Source organism: Ornithorhynchus anatinus, chromosome 1 (genome assembly GCF_004115215.2).
Source record: "Ornithorhynchus anatinus isolate Pmale09 chromosome 1, mOrnAna1.pri.v4, whole genome shotgun sequence".
In the NCBI taxonomy this organism is placed as follows: Eukaryota; Metazoa; Chordata; class Mammalia; order Monotremata; family Ornithorhynchidae; genus Ornithorhynchus; species Ornithorhynchus anatinus.
The window spans coordinates 61696510-61715819 of record NC_041728.1 but is presented as its reverse complement, the minus strand read 5'-3'; the positions used below and the strand labels follow the sequence as shown (position 1 = coordinate 61715819).

Below are 19310 nucleotides of genomic sequence, written 5' to 3'. Positions count from 1 at the left end.
CTTGGAATGGACAAATGGGCAACAGATTGGGACAGTCCCTGCCGAATTTGCAGGTTTCCTTTCCCACCCGATTCAATAGCATTTATTGAGCGCTAGGTGCAGAGCACTGTACTAAGCGCTTGGAATATACAAATGGGCAACAGACAGGGACAGTCCCTGCCGAATTTGCAGTCTTCCTTCCTTTCCCACCCGTTTCATTCAATAGCATTTATTGAGCGCTAGGTGCAGAGCACTGTACTAAGCGCTTGGAATGGACAAAAGATAGGGACAGTCCCTGCCGAATTTGCAGTCTTTCTTTCCCACCCGATTCCTTCAATAGTATTTAAAGAGCGCTAGGTGCAGAGCACTGTCCTAAGCGCTTGGAATATACAAATGGGCAACAGATAGGAACAGTCCCTGCCGAATGTGCAGTCTTCCTTTCCCACCCGATTCCTTCAATAGTATTTACTGAGCGCTAGGTGCAGAGCACTGTACTAAGCGCTTGGAAGGGATAAATGGGCAACAGATAGGACCAGTCCCTGCCCACTGACGGGCTCAGGGTCTAAACGGGGGAGGGAGACAGCAGAGCCAAAAATAATAATGGTATTTAAGCGCTTACTATGTGCAGAGCACTGGACTAAGCGCTTGGGATGGCCAGATAGAGACAGTCCCTGTCCATTGACGGGCTTACAGTCTAATCGGGGGAGACGGACGGACAAAAGAGCAATAAATAGAATCAAGGGGATGTACAGCTCGTTAAAACAAGAGCAATAAATAGAGTCAAGGGGATGTACATCTCATTAACCAAATAAATAGGGAAAATAAAAATATACAGTCTAATCGGACACCCTCTGCCCGGAAAAAACCGTGGCGCTGGGCCGGCTCCCCGAAGGAGGAGGAGAAATGTCCTCCTCGGCCCTCCCGCCCCCAGGACTGGCACCGCGGAGGGGACGGCGTGAGGGCGGCACCTTTGAGGGTGGACCTCTCCACCAGGACGGTGTGGACCTGCGGATCGGAGAGGAATTTGCGCATCTGCTCCAGGGCGCTCTTCTCCTCCAGGGCGGCCTCCAGGGCGGCGGGGGCGTCGCCCCCATCTTCGAGGAGCAGCGGCACCAGCTTGCGCAGGTGTTTCTGCAGCACGGCCACGTCGGCCACGTTCTGCACCGCCGACACCTCCAGGCCCGACGAGCCGTCCTCGCCGCCGCCGCCCTCCGACATGGCGGGGACAATGGAGCGATGGGGACCGGTCGGGGAAGAGAAGGGGAAACCGCCAACCGACCGTCTCCTCCCTCCTTCATGAAGGGCCGCCCCCTCGGCCTGTCATGGCCGCCCGACGCCCACTTCCGGTCACGTGACGCGGCGGGCCCAACCGTCGCCTGCAAAGGACGGGAGGCCCAGGCCCCTCCTCAGCCTCCTGAGGTGGCCATTTCAGAGTGTTGGTCTTTGTTAAACCCTTCCTAGTTGCCAAACACTGTTCTAAGCACTGGGTCGGCGGGGGGGGGAAATAAAGGTGATCAGGTTGTCCCCCGTGGGGCTCCCAGTTTTTTAATCCCCATTTTCCAGAGAAGGGAACTGAGGCCCTGAGAAGTGAAGTGACTTAATAATGTTGGTATTTGTTAAGCGCTTCCTATGTGCAAAGCACTATTCTAAGCACTGGGGGGAATAAAGGTGATCAGGTTGTCCCCCGTGGGGCTCCCAGTTTTTTAATCCCCATTTTCCAGAGAAGGGAACTGAGGCCCTGAGAAGTGAAGTGACTTAATAATGTTGGTATTTGTTAAGCGCTTCCTATGTGCAAAGCACTATTCTAAGCACTGGGGGGAATAAAGGTGATCAGGTTGTCCCCCGTGGGGCTCCCAGTTTTTTAATCCCCATTTTCCAGAGAAGGGAACTGAGGCCCTGAGAAGTGAAGTGACTTAATAATGTTGGTATTTGTTAAGCGCTTCCTATGTGCAAAGCACTATTCTAAGCACTTGGGGGGGAATAAAGGTGATCACATTGTCCCCCGTGGGGCTCACACTTTTCATCCCCATTTTCCAGACTAGGGAACTGACACCCTGAGAAGTGAAGGGACTTAATAATAATGATGTTGGTATTTGTTAAGCGCTTCCTATGCGCAGAGCACTGTCTAAGCGCTGGGATTCAGGATCATCAGGTTGTCCCACATGAGGCTCACAGTTAATCCCCATTTTACAGATGAGGGAACTGAGGCCCTGAGAAGTGAAGTGACTTAATAATAATAATGGTATTTGTTAAGCGCTTCCTATGCGCAGAGCACTGTTCTAAGCGCTGGGGGGGATAAAGGTGATCAGGTTGTCCCCTGTGGGACTCACAGTTTTTTAATTCCCACTTTCCAGAGGAGGGAACTGAGGCCCTGAGAAGTGTAGTGACTTAATAATAATAATGTTGGTATTTGTTAAGCGCTTTCTATGCGCAAAGCACTGTTCTAAGCGCTGGGGGGGATAAAGGTGATCAGGTTGTCCCCCGTGGTGCTCACAGTTTTTTAATCCCCATTTTCCAGAGGAGGGAACTGAGGCCCTGAGAAGTGAAGTGACAATAATAATAATGTTGGTATTTGTTAAGCGCTTCCTATGCGCAGAGCACTGTTCTAAGCGCTGGGGGGGATAAAGGTGATCTGGTTGTCCCCCGCGGGGCTCACAGTTTTTTAATCCCCATTTTCCAGAGGAGGGAACTGAGGCCCTGAGAAGTGAAGTGACAATCATAATAATGTTCGTATTTGTTAAGCGCTTCCTATGTGCAGAGCACTGTTCTATGTGCCAAGCACTGTTCTAAGCACGGGGGTAGATACAGGGTCATTAGGTTGTCCCACGTGAGGCTCACAGTCTTAATCCCCATTTCCCAGAGGAGGTCACTGAGGCACGGAGAAGTGAAGTGACTTGACCAAAGTCACTCATCTGATAGGGGGCAGAGACGGTATTAGAACCCATGACCTCTGACTCCTAAGGCCCCGCTCTTTTCACTGAACCACGTTGTTTAGACTGGGCAGGGATTCTCTCTATTCGTTGTCAAATTGTACATTCCAAGCGCTTAGTACAGTGCTCTGCACATAGCGTTCAATAAATACTATTGAATGAATGAATACTTGGCACATAGTAAGTGCTTAGCAAATACCATTATTATTTTTTGCTCTGCTGTCTGTCTCCCCCGTTTAGACCGTGAGCCCGTCATTGGACAGGGACTGTCTCTACCTGTTGCCGAATTGTCCATTCCAAGCGCTTTGTAGAGTGCTCTGCACATAGTAAGCGCTCAATAAATACTATTGAATGAATGAATGAATGGAATGTACAATTGGGCAACAGAGACAATTCCTGCTCAGCAACGGGCTCACAGTCTACTTGTCAGCTGTGTGGCTTTGGGCAAAGGTGCTTAACTTCTCTGTGCCTCAGTTACCTCATCTGTAAAATGGGCATGAAGATAGTGAGCCCCACGTGTTACAATCTGATCAACTGCCATCCTCCCCAGCGCTTAGAACAGTGCTTTGCACATAGTAAGCACTTAACAAATGCCATTATTATTATTATTATTGTTCTGCTGTGGTCAGTTTTAGGTGAGAACCTGCAGTGACTGTTGGAGAAGCAGCGTGGCTTTAATGGCAAGACCCCGGGCTTGGGAGTCGGGGGTTGTGGGTTCTAATTCCAACCCCCGCCACTCATCAACTGTGTGATTTTGGTCATATTTATTGAGCGCTATGTGCAGAGCACTGTACTAAACGCTTGGAATGTACAATTCGGCAACAGATAGCCACTGTCCCTGTCCAACAATGGGCTCACAGTCTACTTGTCAGCTGTGTGACTTCGGGCAAGTCGCTTAATGTCTCTGTGCCTCAGTTGACTCATCTGTAAAATGGGGATGAAGACTGTAAGCCCCAAGTGGGACAATCTGATTATCTTGTACTCACCCCAGCGTTTAGAACAGTGCTTGGGACATAATAAGCGCTCAGCCCCCCATTTCCTAATAGAAATACCGGTTTAAACCCTGGGAAGAAATAGCAAAACAGAAACACACCTCAACTGTGGGGTACATAGAATGGGTTTAGGAACTTCAAGGGGGAAGTCTTTCCTATTCCGGGCCGCTAATTCATTCGTATTTATCGAGCACCTACTGTGTGCAAAGTACTGTACTAAGTGCTTGGGAGAGGACAATTCATTCATTCATTCAATCGTATTTATTGAGTGCTTACTATGTGCAGAGCACTGTATTAAGCCCTTGGAAACTACAATTCGGCAACAGAGACAATCCCTACCCAACAATGGGCTCACCAGACACATTCCCTGCCCATAATGAGCTTTCCTATTCCTTAATTCCCAGCACACTTAACCTAGCCAAGATATAATAATAATAATAATAATAATAATGGCATTTGTTAAGCACTTACTGTGTGCCAAGCACCATTCTAAGTGCTGGGATAGATACAAGGTAATCAAGTTGCCCCATGTGCGGCTCACAGTCCCAATCACCAATTTGCAGATGAGGCAACTGAGGCACAGAGAAGTGAAATGACTTACCCAAGGTCACAGCAGATGAGTGTAGGAGTCGGGATTAGAACCCAGGTCCTCTGACTCCCAAGTTCGTGTTCTTGTCACTAGGCTAAATTAAACACTCATCTTAGTAATTTGAGAAGTGCCAAATGAATAGTTTTGTTTGCATGAGATTCTATAGTTAAAATGGACCCATTTCAATGAAGCAAAATTTCAGATTAGCAAATGCAGTGAAGTTTGTTAGAATAGCATTGTGCTGTATATCCAAGTTTTAGGTCCCAGAACATGCTCTTCTTCGCTCGTTACTTTGTTACATCCCAAACTGCTTCCTAAAATCTCCTAAATTTATCAGATCATCAAGGTAAAAATCGAGCGCCTACTGTGACTGGGGAGTCAGACCCCTTCCACGTCACCTCAACTCTAGTCCCTTTGCCTCACAGCACTTATGTATATATGCATATATCTATAATTCAATGTATTTATATTAATGCCTGTTTACTTGTTTTATTGTCTGTCTCTCCGTTATCCCCCTTCCCCTCATCCCCAGACTGTAAACCCATTGTGGGCAGGGATTGTCTCTATTGCTGAATTGTTCTTTCCAAGAGCTTAGTACAGTGCTCTGCACACAGTAAAGCGCTCAATAAATATGATTGAATGAATGAATGAATACCACTACACTTGTCCCAGAGCACACCTATTACATATTTTGTACTACAGTTTATAACATCAGTGTTATTGAGAAGATAAACCTGAGTAAGAGGGTGGTATAATATCATCACTGGCCATTAAACCCAGTAAAAGATCTGATGTATCCAAGTATTGACAATCATTCAAATTAATTAAATCCCTTGCTTGTCCCTAACCTTAATTTCTAAACCAACCCAACTCTTAGCACAACGTTCCAATTTTTAACCTTAATTTTACCCTAATACAACCTTAAACAATTGGCTTTCTGCAGGATTAAATCTGACAACATTTAAACTGGAGTTTATGACACCACAAAGAAATGTACTTATTAATGCTAGTTTGATTTTTTTATTATTTGTCATCAAGCATGGGTAGAGTGCTCTGCTCCACCATAAAACGTACATGACGATAATATGAATTAAGTGGGGAGGGATCTAAAATGGTTTAGCCCTTTTAATTTTATATTTTACATACACTGCACCTATTTAGTTAGAGGTATGAGTAATTTATAAACTATAAATGAAATTGTTTAGAATATCTGTACATACAGGCTGATGTTGTTCCAGTGTGAACCAGATTATTGGGTTTTTGCTGCACCATATTCAGAGAGGTATCTTTTGGTTGGTTTGATTGATTAAACATCTTGATGGTTGAAAGTCTACTCAAGGAATATACTGCAGTGATAAGGTCATTATGTTGCTCAGTGATTCAGCAGAAACTTAAGCAATGCAGTCACATAAACACCTGAACAATTGCTATTGATCTGTATTTTGGCACAGGTCCTAGAAAGAAAAGCATATATAATGACCTTTATTGGAGACATACTGTGTAATGGCAGTTAAAACGGTGTGTATAAGACAGCATGGCCTAGTGGAAAGAGATGGGCCTGGGAAGCTCGTTTTGGGCAAGGAATATCCTTACCAACTCTGTTATATTGTTATATTGTACTCTCCTAAACACTTAGAACAGTGCTCTGCATGCAATACCTGCTCAATAAATATCACTGATGGAGTTAGGGGAGCTGGAGTCGAGTCCCAGGCTTCCTACTGGCCTACAGTGTGACCTCCAGCAAGTGAATGAATGAATGACGGTATTTGTTTCGCACTTATTCTGTGTCAAGCACTGACTGTACTCTCCTAAGCACTTAGTACAGTGCTCTGCATGCAATAAGTGCTCAAAAAATATCACTGATTGAGTCAGGGGAGCTGGATTCAAGTCCCAGACTTCCTACTAGCCTACAGTATGACCTCCAGCAAATTGAATGAATGAATGATGGTATTTGTTAAGCACTTATTCTGTGTCAAGCACTGTTCTAGGTCCTGGGGTAGATATAAGATAATCAGGTTGGACAAAGTCTCTGTCCCACATGGGGCTCACAGTCTCTAGAAGTGAAGTGATTTGCCCAAGGTCACACAGCAGGAGCCAGGATTAGAACCCAGGTCATTCTGATTCCCAGGTCCATACTCTATCCACTAGGCCTCACTGCTTCTATATGTATATTAAAAAAAAGATTTTTAATTTCTCCATGCCTAATTTTCCTCTTAGAATGTGAGCCCCTTGCGGGACAGGGACTGTGTCTGATCTGATTATCATATTTATTGAGTCCTTAATGTGTACAGAGCACTGTACTAAGCACTTGGGAGAGTAGAGTATAACAATAGACACATTCCCTGCCCATAATGAGCTTACAGTCTACAGGGAATGTAGGGCCAAGTTGAATGCATGAATATCATAGCTTCCTATGTTGGTAGGTTTTCTGTGTTCTATGGAGACTCAACCTTAGAAGTGGAAAATATGTTCAAGAGGATATTAAATAGGATTCTGCCACCAGGCCGGAGCCAGCTCCTTCCTTCAAAGGTGCTTGGCCAGGTTATCTACCCCAGCAGCCCTTAGTTCAATACTTGGTACATAAGTGTTAAATAAATATCAAAGTAATTATAATGGCAGTGTATACACACATGTAAAAATAAAAATTATTTTGATAATTTGGCATCAACAAAATTATCTTGTATCATTCATTCATTTATCATTCATTTATCTCCTGTAAAAAAGCTAAAGCACAAATAAAAAAGGTATTGTGAGGGAATGCCTAGGGGAACTTTTCACCAGGTAAAACCAGTTTTCTACTCTCCTTGTACTTTTTCTGATCTTAAATTATTTACTGTACTGTACAACCTAAATTATACTTTCCAGGTGCATTGTACCAAATGGGCACTCAACAAATAGTCCTACTGCTACTAAAAAAAATGCTATCAACTCTTTCCACTAACTGAGCAGTTTGACTCAAATTCCCACCTCTGAGATACATATTTTAATATGCACAGATCCCAATCCCGTCTGTCACTTGTCTGACGTCTGAACTGGGACAAGTGATTTACTTTCTCTGTGCCTCAGTTTTCATACCTGTAAAATGGGGATTAAATACCTGTTCTCCTTCCTCTATACCCTGTAAACCCCACATGAGACAGGGATGGCGTCTTGTTCTGAATGTGTTCTATCTAGTACAACGCTCAGCACAGTGTTTGGCCCATAGTAAGCACTTGTCTTATGACGTCGAGTCATCTCTGACCCATAACCAAAAATGGTAGAGTACTGAAAACTCTCCAGGTGCGATCCTGAGAGGGGTAATAAGCACTAATAATATTATTATTATTATTATTATCCGCAGCATATTCTTTCTCCCTCAGTCCCCATCTCCATACAGTGGCTCCTACGCTGCAAAATAGGGCCGTATAGCAGCCTCAAAACTATAGCTGGAATTGTTTTGATCTGCAGTTGTCCCCTCTGCAGATTCTCTAATGCATCAACTACATTTATTTACTACTCTCTGGACCCCTGTCAATCGGTATTAATTTCCCATCAAAAGTCTCACAGCTAAGAATCCGGCAACTACCTCTCACCCTCTAGTGGTGGAATGACATATTTTTCTTTATTGCAACTGTTAATCAAAAGGGGCACCGGGTACTATTTTAGGAACTAGAGGTAAAACCGCAGTTACACAGTGTTGTTTTAAGCACTTGAGGGAAAAGAGTCACAGAGACTTTTCACTGCTAACGGTTCAGCTTTCGATTAACTTAATGAGCACACTTTCACCCTCAAATGGTAGAATGAAAAAGAAAGTAAATCTGGGAATCCTGAAAATTCGCTGTTGCATCACCCCCTCTGACAAAAACAGCATGGCTGATCGGAACCAATTTCTATTTGTGGATTGCAGATATGCCTCTATATGTGGGTAGCAGAGCGCTTACAAACATTAATAATGACATCTTCTTTCAGTTTTACAGGTACACCAAGGATAGGGAGAATGGCAGTTCAGATTTAAGGGCATAGAAGATGGAGGAAACCCAGAGAGTTGGGAAGCAGAGAATAGTAACTGAAGAATGAAACGCCTACAAGAAAAAAATCAGAATTGGGAAAGCCTACTGGATGGCAACTTAAAAAAAACACTATAACTTCCCTGTCAAACTCTTTTCTAAATGTGTTTCTTCTATTAGATGGCTAATCAATAAATCAAGCAATCATATCTATTTGTTAATGTGAATGACAAAGCACTTTAGCCATAAATGGATCCTGCACACAAAAAACCTATAGATGCACTTCATAATGGTGCTTGTGCCCTCCCACTGCATTCTATATCCCAGTGGAAACATGACTGGCTATTAAGAGAGTTTGAGAGAGAGAGAGAGATATGCTGCTTAAACCACTAACACTATAATCAAGGGCCTTTTGCAGACCCTTGGTCCAGATGTTTCGGTATCAAGGCTGATTTGTTCTCAACAGCAGATTCCATCATCAACATGTTCAAGGAGTATTTTCATTCATTCATTCAATTCAATTGTATTTATTGAGTGCTTTACTGTATTGTACTAAGTACTTGAGAGAGTAAAATACAACAATAAACAGACACATTCCCTGCCCGTAATGAGCTTATAGTCTTTGGGAGGAGGGGAGACAGACACCAATACAAATAAATAAATTTATAGTTATGTACATAAGTGCTGTGGGGCTGGGAGGGGGAAAGAGCAAAGGGAGCAAGACAGAAGGGAGAGATGAGGAAAGATGGAACTTAGTCTGGGAAGACCTTTTGGAGGAGATTTGCCTTCAGTAAGGCTTTGAAGCGGGGGAGAGTAATCGTCTATTGGATTTGAGGAGGGAGGGCATTCCAGGCCAGAGGCAGGATGTGGACCAGGGCTCAGTGATGAGATATGTGAGATCGAGGAACACTGAAAGGGTTAGCACTAAAGGAACTAAGTGTGTGGCCTGGGCTGTTGAAGGAGACAAGTGAGGGGAAAGGTGGTGGAGTGCTTTAAAGCCAATTCACTAGTTTTGTTGATGCAAAGGTGGATGGACAACCACTGGTGTCTCCCGAGGAGCAGGGTGAACGTTATTGCAGAAGAATGATCCGAGCAGCAGAGTGAAGCAGGGACTGGAGTCGGGAGAGACAACTCTGTGGGGCCACACTGTGTTTTAGTGGCCAAGCTTTGAGCCATGGCCAAGCAAGAAACAGGCTTAAAAGGGTCACCCAACTACTTAACAGTTCCACAGAAACCTTTCTGGCATTCTGTCTCTTCTGATGAAAATCATGAGAAGCGGCAAGGCTTAGTGGATAGAGCACGGGTCTGAAAATCAGAAGGACCTGGGTTCTAAATACCAGCTCTGCCACTTGTCTGTATGACCTTGGGCAAGTCACCTAACTTCTCTGGGCCTCTGTTACCTCATCTGTAAAATGGGGATTAATGCTGTGAGTCCCATTTGGGAAATAATAATAAAGATAATGACAATAATAATTGCATTCCTTAAGCATGTATGATTATTAAGCATTGGGGGAGATACAAGATGGTCAGGTTCCACATGGAGCTCTCAGTTTAAGTAGGAGGGAGAACATGCATTGAGCTGAGGAACAGAAAAGTTAAGTGACTTGCCCAAGGTCACACAGCAGGGACATGGCAGAGCTAGGATTAGAACCCAGGTCTTCTAACTCCCAGGACCATGGTCTTTCCAGTAAGCCCTGCTGCTTCTCTGGACTGGTTGCTGCTTCTCTGCTTTAGATGAGATAACTTGAATAACTTGTTTATACCCCAGCACTTAACAAATACCATAAAACAAAAACCCTGTTTTCTCTCAATCTTCCTCTGATTCTGGTAGAAATAGTGATACTCCAGGAACCCTAAAATAGATTTCAGTGTGAGATGGCATAATGATGGTGGGATCCCAGGTATATTCAAAATGAAAAATATGAAGTTACTTCTTTAAAACAAATTATTTGTTCAATCCCCTGTTTTTTTCTAGAAAAAATAATCTTTCCTGCAACTGGATTTGGTTTTCCAGGCCCCACAGGCCCCCCCAGCTTCCTCAGTTCATTTAAAGTAATTTATCTCTAGGCAACTGCCTGGAGTTTGGTTTTTTGTCACTCAGTTTATTTCCTAGGGAATATGAGCTTTCATCACCATAGCAGCACCAAAATAGAGTGCCCAGATCAGAGACTGTACCTGAACAGAGCAAAAAACAATTGTCAACATCAATAGTTTTTACTGATTTTCTATAGGCATAGCATTGCTCTAGATCTTTGGGAATGTACAATAAAGAGTAAGATGCACAGTCCCTATGCATGGAAAGCTTCCAAAAAATTTCTTAATGGTATTTAAGCACTTACTATGTGCCAAGCACTGTACTAAGAGCTGGGGTAGATGCAAGCTAGTCAGGTTGGAGACAGTCCAAATTCCACATGAGGCTCAGAGTCAAGAGCATGGGCTTGGGAGAGGATGTGGATTCTAATCGCGGCTCTGCTACTTGTCTTCTGTGTGACCTTGGGCAAGCCACTTGCCCAAGTGTGTCTTGGGCAGAAGAAGAAGTTACAGAAGTGTAACTTCTCTGTGTCTCAGTTCCCTCATCTGTAAAACGGTGATTAAGATTATGAGCCCCATGAGGGACAACCTGATTACCTTGTATCTACCCCAGCACTTAGAACAGTGCTTCACACATAGTAAGTGCTTAACAAATATGATAATTGTTAATTATTATTATTAATCCCCATTTTACAGAAGAGGTAACTGAGGCACATAGCAGTTAAGTGACTTGCCCAAGGTCATGGGACACAGCAGACAAGTGGCAGAGCCAGGATTCTTCTGACATCCAGGCCCATTCTCTACCACTAGGCCATACTGCTCCCCTGAATCTATATGTTTCTTAACAGTTCAACGTTTAAATCATCGAATGCCATCCTTCTATTAATTAAGCATCTACTTTGAGGGTATGCTGAACTAGCCACTTAAATATATAAAATTGCCTAGGTGGCTAACAAGATGGCATGATAAGTTTTCCAAACAAATGAAGGTTTGCAAAGTGTTCTTTTGGTGGTATTAAATTGACAGAAAGCCTCTTAGAGCCTGTGCAGTTGTGGATTATCCGTAGGTGATTATTTGTTCATGTGTGCCTCTCACATGAGAAACACAGTGGCCAAGTGAAAAGAGCAAGAGCCTGGAATTCAGAGGACCCAAATTCTAATTCTGGCCCCTGCTGCATGATCTTGGGCAAATCACTTCACTTCTCTGTGCCTCAGTTCCCTCATCTTTAAAATGGGGATTAAATACCTGTTCTCTGACTTAGACTGTGAGCCCCACATGGGGCAGAGACTGATGATCTTGTATCTATCCCAGTGCTGATTACAGTGTTTGGCACATAGCAGCCATCAAAGAAATACCACAATCATTATTATTATTAAATGGCCCTGACATCTACCAGAATGTCAAAAGGGCTGTGCTGTTTCCCATCTACCTGAATTCTGAGGACTTCCCAGGGACAGGGACAGGGCTGGGAGAACTTTTTTCAAAGAGCGATTTTCATTTCTCCATTCAGAGTGAGAATCTTAGTAAAACCTCATACTTTTAAAATAATTCTTAATAAACAGCAGAGACATCTTTAAGATTGAGTTTTCCTCTAAGGCTGATGACTGGTGCTCTAGAACTCTTCAACAAGACAAGGTTGCATCTTATGGCATGCAAAAAGAAGCCAGGGGGCTTGCATTCTAAATCTACTGACTCTAACTTTAGACATTTCAACTCTTTGCCTCAATTCCCTCAAATGAGAGCTCGTGACATCTGCATTTGGCCATCCTTCTGGGTTTGGTGGGAAAATTAATGAGATCATGTAGTGCAAATACTTTCAGCTCCACGGGAAAGACGGAACATTTTGTTTTTACCCATTTTCAAATAGGAACACTGACAGTGACTCTCCTCTCTTCTGAATTTAAACTTTCTCTTGTGCACTTTTAGTTCACGCCCAGGTAGTTCTCAATATATTTGTGGATTTTAAATAGAAGAATGATTCACCACCAGCAGTGGCAGATGCCAGCATTGCTTTTTTTGTGGGGGAAACTATTAATATCTTTTTTTCAGTTAGAAATCCTTTATTCTCAGGCAGTCCTAAAACACAAGCAATTCCTTATTTGTGAACCTCATAATCCTGATTTGTAAACCTGTGTGGGACGCCCAGTGTGGTGGGTGAAACATTTGGAATTCCTTTAGGTTTTATTTGAAGTTATTCAGTTGAATTAAAGAGAAAAAATCTCTTTATCATCAATGGTATGGACTGAGTGCTTCCTGAATGCAGAGCACTTTACTAGTGCTTGGGAGGGCACAATACAACAGAGTTGTTAGACACATTTCCTACCCGCAACAAGCCCACAGCCTAGAACAACTTCTTTAGAAGCACCTCTCCTCCTAGTGCTCCTGAGAAAAACTTAATAAGCTATTAGTTTCTCTGGCAGCCTATTTCTTCCCTTGCATATACGTAGAACTCTGCCCCGTTGAAAGTAGAAAGTTAATCATCAATAATTCCTTGAGGCTCATTCACAGTTGAATCTTGTGCCTAAATTCTGGGATATAAAGAAATGTTTTTTTACTGATGATTCTTGTTAAAGTTTAAAGTCGCATTATGGCCTACTTTCCTTTATGACTTTTATGTTTGCCTCTCTCCTGGATTCACAATTACTTCATCACATATTTATCCCATCAACTTGTATTGCTGGGATCTGGCTCTCTGCTGTAGGAGAGAAGACATCATCTATTTATCCTTTGGCTCTCACTGTTCCAGTGCCGGGACTGGTTGGTTCTTGACTTTTTCTGCTACCCACAGTAATGGCTTAGCAGAGTTGCTCTGGGGAAAGAGCCCAGAGCCACTCTAGGCTTCACTCTAGGCTTCAAGGCTCTACATCACCTTGCCCCTTCCTACCTCTCCTCCCTTCTCTCTTTCTACTGTCCACCCCGCACGCTCCGCTCCTCTGCCGCCCACCTCCTCACCGTCCCTCGGTCTCGCCTATCCCGCCGTCGACCCCGGGCCACGTCCTCCTGCGGTCCTGGAATGCCCTCCCTCCTCACCTCCGCCAGGCTAATTCTCTTCCCCTCTTCACAACCCTACTTAAAACTCACCTCCTCCAAGAGGCCTTCCCAGATTGAGCTCCCCTACTCCCTCTACTCCCTCTACCGCCCCCCCTTCACCTCTCCGCAGCTTAACCCTCTTTTCCCCCATCTCCCTCTGCTCCTCCCCCTCTCCCTTCCCATCCCCTCAGCCCTGTACTCCTCTGCTCCACTGTATATATTTACATTACCCTATTTATTTTGTTAATGAAATGTACATCGCCTTGATTCTATTTAGTTGCCATTGTTTTTACGAGATGTTCTTCCCCTTGACTCTATTTATTGCCATTGTTCTCGTCTGTCCGTCTCCCCCAATTAGTCTGAAAGCCCGTCAAACGGCAGGGACTGTATCTGTTGCCAACTTGTTCATTCCAAGCGCTTAGTACAGTGCTCTGCACATAGTAAGCGCTCACTAAATACTATTGAATGAATGAATGAATGAATGAATGAGCCCAGGCTTGAGAGTCAGAGGACATGGCTTCTAATCCCGGCTCTGCCGCTTGCCAGTTGTGTGACCTTGGGCAAGTCACTAACTTCTCTGTGCCTCAGTTACCTCAGCTGTAAAATGGGGATGAAGACTGTGAGCCCTAAGTGGGACAACCTGATTACCTTGTATCTACTCCAGTGCTTAGTACAGTGCCTGACACATACTAAGTGCTTAACAAATTCCATAAATGTCAGTGGATCTATAGGGAGCTATGAAGTAAACCAGTGATGTTTTCTGTCCTGTTCCCCCCTAAATCCTTAGTGCATCACATGAATGAATACCCAAACCCTCACCCTCACTTGGCTCTTGGATTCCTTTTCTCCTGGGCATGATCATTCTCTCTTCTCAGGCTTGAGCAGAGAACTCAGGACCTCCAATTCTAAAACTTTCAAATCATATTTCTTGGCCTAAGGTCACCCACCTAGTCTAGTTCTTTCATTCATTTAATTGTATTTATTGAACACTTACTATGTGCAGACCATTGTACTAAGCACTTGGAATGTACAATTTGGCAACAGATAGAGACAATCCCTGCCCAACAACGGGCTCACAGTCTAAAAGGGGGAGACAGACAGCAAAACAAACAAGTAGTCAGGCATCAATACCATCAAGATAAATAGAATCATAGACAATACACACCATTAATAAAATAGATTTAAAAATAATATATACAAATATACACAAGTGCTGTGGGGATAGCCGGTTATCTCCTTAGCAGTCTTTTCTGCATGTTTAGCCCAACACCCTCACAGAAAAATCTGGTACATTTTTTACTTAAAGGTGCTTTTGGGGGATGAGTGAAGGAAGTAGGAAGAAGTCCCTTTTGGTAAAGACTGTGGTCTGGCATTCTTCTGCTGGTGTTCCTATTTCTGGGGTTGGGAAATCCAATGTGCATGCTCACTAAGACTAGATGTCTCAAAAGACCCAGTGTTTTAAGTTCCCCTACCATCTATCTCCCTTAAGGTTGGCCAATCTGAGAATAGGGTGGAGGAGGAGGGGGGGGGGAACACAACCTAGGAGGTTATCCCACGGATTGCTTAGCTCTGTTTCCATGGCCCAACTGGCCCATTAATTAACATGAAAATCCTAGTTGACCAAGGCGTGAGTAGGCCAAATCTGACTCTGAAGAGCATACAGAAGCTCCTTCATTTCTGCCCATTGCATAAATCCCTTAACTGGCTTAAAGCAAATCCGGGGCTGCTGCTTACAGATTTAAGAGAGTGAGATAGAAGGAAGTAGAAGAGCTTCTGTGTCTCACACTTCCCTCTTTCCTCTTATTTCCTCCTTGATGAAGAAGACAAAGCTGGGGGCTGGGGTAATTAGCACTGGGGAATTACTCTGTGACTTTTGAGGTCAGAATCTCCCTCTGTAAAGCAGGGTTATCTGCTGCCAGAGTTCTTAGAGCAAGATTTAGACCAAGTGACAGTGTCCTTTAGCCACTTGTGGCTGGTGACTAGTGATCATCATCACCTAAGAGAAGCAGCATGGCTTAGTGGATAGAGATTGGGCCTGGGAGTCAGAAGGACCTGGGCTGTAATCCCAACTCTGCCACATGTCTGCTGTGTGACCTTGGACAAATCACTTAACTTCTCTGGGCCTCAGTTACCCTATTTGTAAAGTGGGGATTAAGAGAGTGAGCCCTAAGGAGGACAGAGAACTGTGTGTCACCTGATTGACTTGTATACACCCCAGCACTTAGAAGAGTGCTTGGCACATAGTAAGTGCTTAACAAGTACCATAATTATCATTACCATATACCATCTCAAGCACCATAACCTCTCTTTTGCTCACCTCAGGGGTTAGGACAGCTACTCTGGATCTACTTGTCCATGTCTTTATGTTGTCATAGCATTTTGTTTAATCTTTCCTTTTACATCTGTTGCCACTCTCCCATCCAACTTTATGTTTTTAAATTGTTAGCCCCTGAGTGACAGGGACCTTGTCAAATTCCTACCTGTGTATTCTTCCCCAGTGCTTAATAGTGTTCTGTGCACAGTAAGCACTTATTAAATACTATTGATACTAATATTAGGAGAGGAGAGTGTCAGTGAAGTCAAGTTTGAATAATGTTTCCAGGAGAAGGGGGTGGTCAAAGACAGTTGAGAGGTTGAGGAGGATTAAGGTGGAAGAGAGGGCACTGGATTTGGCAAGAAAGAGATTATTGATGACTTTAGAGAGGGCAATTTCTATGAAGTCACAGGAGTGGAAGTGAGAAAGCATGGGGTCCAGGAGAGAATTGGAGGAGAGAAAGTGGAGGTAGCTGGTATAAACTCACTCGAGGAGCATGAAAGGAATGGTAGGCGGGAGAGGGGGTATATTTGTAAATTATAATTTCATGATCTTAGAATAAGGATGTTTCATTTGCTTCCTCTCTTCCTCTGCTTAATCTATTTCAATTAAAGAAAATATTTCTCCCTTCCCCTCCCTGCATTAAGGTTAAAATGCCAATGCAATGCTCAGAGATTATTCAGCTGGCAGAGGCATCCAGCAAGACCCCAACTGTCCAGGTGTCAACAGGCTCCTGCTGAGTGCTTTATGTTGAGTTTCAGGGTCTTTGGTTGCAAAGGTGAATAATACTACTTATGCCACTTAGCTCTATTTCTCCGGCTGCACACCATATCCACACCCATGCTATGTGAGCAGCCTATCAGAAATCTCATTTTTTTGGTGATAATTAACAAAAGTTAAATCTGCTTTTGTCTTGAATTTTTTAAAAAATCATGAATTATTTTAACCCTAAGGTCATGGGTTCTAATTCTGGCTCTGCCACTTGTCAGCTCTGTGACCTTAGCTGACACTTAACTTCTCTGTGCCTCAGTTACCTCATATGTAAAATGGGGATTGAGACTGTGAGCCTCACGTGGGACAAAGGACTGCGTCGAACCCGATTTGCTTGTATCCACCCTAGTGCTTAGTACAGTGCCTGGCACATAGTAAGTGCTTAACAAATACCAGAATTATAATAATTATTATTACTTTGACACATTTCCTGTCCTCAGCTAAAAATCAGTACCAGAACATGACCAAATCCATTCTGGAGACAGAAGAAATTTTATGTTAAATGATTTATTACAGGCACTATCTTAATGCAAGGAGAATCAATATCCCCAGGAACATCATTGTCTTTTGAAATTGAAACTGGGCCATTTGCAGATAGGATTTCACTAAAAGTTGATGGTTTTGACTGAGTTTATCCCAAACTGAAAGGCACACTACTACTTTGAGAATCAAACTGTGAAGGACCTGAGTTGAACATTCATCTCTCTACCTGTCATTAGGGTGTTGGGTTTCAATCTTTTTTCCATGCAGGATTTGTCCTCTTCCCAAATCAAGCTCTGTCTTTTCACTGGCTCCACCTCCAGATCTGTAGGGAAAAACTAAATGAGCCTGCCACCCACTTCATTATTCTTTGGCATCTTGGACTCTGGGAACCTGGAAAACATCACCTGCCTTGTTTACTTAGATGAAATGAAGGGGGTTAGAAGTGCCTCCTTAATTAGGAGAATGGATGCAAGGAGGTGAGTCATCACACTATTTCTCCAAGCCATACTGACTGAATTCTGAGCTTGGTAGATCTCTGGACTTGATCCACAATAGCCTGGTTTACATTACTCCCATTAAATTACATTATTCCTCTTTCATTTTGCAATTAGCCTATACCTGCCATGCAGCCTAAAACAATCACATTGAGTGCTTACTGTGTGCAGAGCACTGTACTAAGTACCGAGAGTGTACAGTATAATGGAGATTGGTAGAAACGTTCCCTGCCAACATAAGCTTACAGTCTAGAGGGGGAGACAGACATTAATATAAGTAAATTCTGGATACATAAATGCTGTGGGGCTGAGGGAGGGGTGAATAAAGGGAATAAATCCAAATGCAAGGACGATTCAAAAGGGAGTGGGAAGAGGAAATGAGGGCAGAGTCAGGGAAGTCCTCTTGGAGCTGTGCCTTCAATAAGACTTTGAAGGTGCGTGGAGTAATTATCTGTGGGATATGAAGAGGGAGGGGGCTCCGGGCCAGAGGCAGGATGTGGGTGTGATATCAGTGGTGAGATAGAGGAAATTGAGGTTCTGGGATATAGCAGGAGAACAGCAAGGTAAGGTAGGAGAGGGTAAGGTGACGGAGTGCTTTAAAACTATCTCAAACTCTGCTAATTTTAATGGTATTTTAAAAATACTTATGCCAGGCACTGTACTAACTGCTGGGGTAGGTAGAACCTAATCAAGTTGGACACAGTCGATGTCCCACGTGGAGCTCATCATCTTAATCCCCATCTTATAGATGAAGTAACTGGGGAACAGAGAATTGAAGTGACTTGCCCATGGTCACCCCCAGACCCATCCACTAGGCAACACTGTTATTAAAGAGAGCCCCTCTCTCTGCCATTATCTTTATTTTCTTCAACATGCTGTAATCATTCTTGATCTTTCTGATTCTTATTCAGTTTCCACATAGCACTTTTAACAAAATGACCTTGAGGAAAAACCCTTTGGCTACTTTTTTGTTCTAATTTAAGAAACGAAGGCAGTAGGTGTCTGAGTCGTTACACTCTGAACTTGATAGCTGAAATTTTTTTTGTGACTTAACTGACAATGAAAACTATCAACACCTTTAATTTTAATTTTTCTGTTGCTCATCAAATTCAGATTCTGAAACCAAACCTCCCTATTTTACCTAGTTAAGAACATAAAGCCATAAGCAATGCCAATGTGGTCGGTTCCAGGATCCATCCATCTCAGTAGTTTGCCTCTCACAGTGGCAACACGAAATGGCAAAGTATGCTAATTTGCCCTTCTGGACATCCACCCTCAAGGTTAAGAATGGGCCATCTATCCCTTAACTTTCCCCTCTATTAGAACCTTCTCACACTTACTATAACTACTGTAAAAGGAGCCACATGGCCTAGGGGAAAGAGCACAGGCCTGGGATTCAGAGGACCTGCATTCTAAACTCAACTCTGCCAACTGCTTGCTGTGTGAAAGTCACTTCACTTCTGTGCCTCAGTTCTCCGGTTCTGCCTCCTACGTAGATTGTGAGCCCCATGCGGGACAGGGACTGTGTCTGACCTGATTAACTTTTATCTACCACAACACTTAGAACAGTGTTGGTCACATTTTAAGCACTTACCTTAATTTTTTTTTAAAATAACATCCCTAATTTTTTGCTCTAACTACCCATCATGAATCAAGGAACTAACCCAACCCTTCTTGAATCCACAGATACTTTCTTGTTTCACCACTTCCA

General features: G+C 43.5%; 1 protein-coding gene across 2 annotated transcripts in view; it reads right to left on the bottom strand.

Annotated features, from left to right (window-relative positions):
• Positions 1-1272, bottom strand: part of DYNC1H1 (dynein cytoplasmic 1 heavy chain 1) — a 70446-nt gene extending 69174 nt beyond the window's left edge. For both annotated transcript variants that reach the window (XM_001512633.5, XM_007669382.4), the window contains exon 1: positions 948-1272. In XM_001512633.5, coding sequence (XP_001512683.1) covers positions 948-1197 — 250 coding nt within the window. In that variant the 5' untranslated portion in view covers positions 1198-1272. The remainder of the gene's footprint in view (positions 1-947) is intronic.
• Between the last annotated feature and the right edge of the window lie 18038 nt (positions 1273-19310).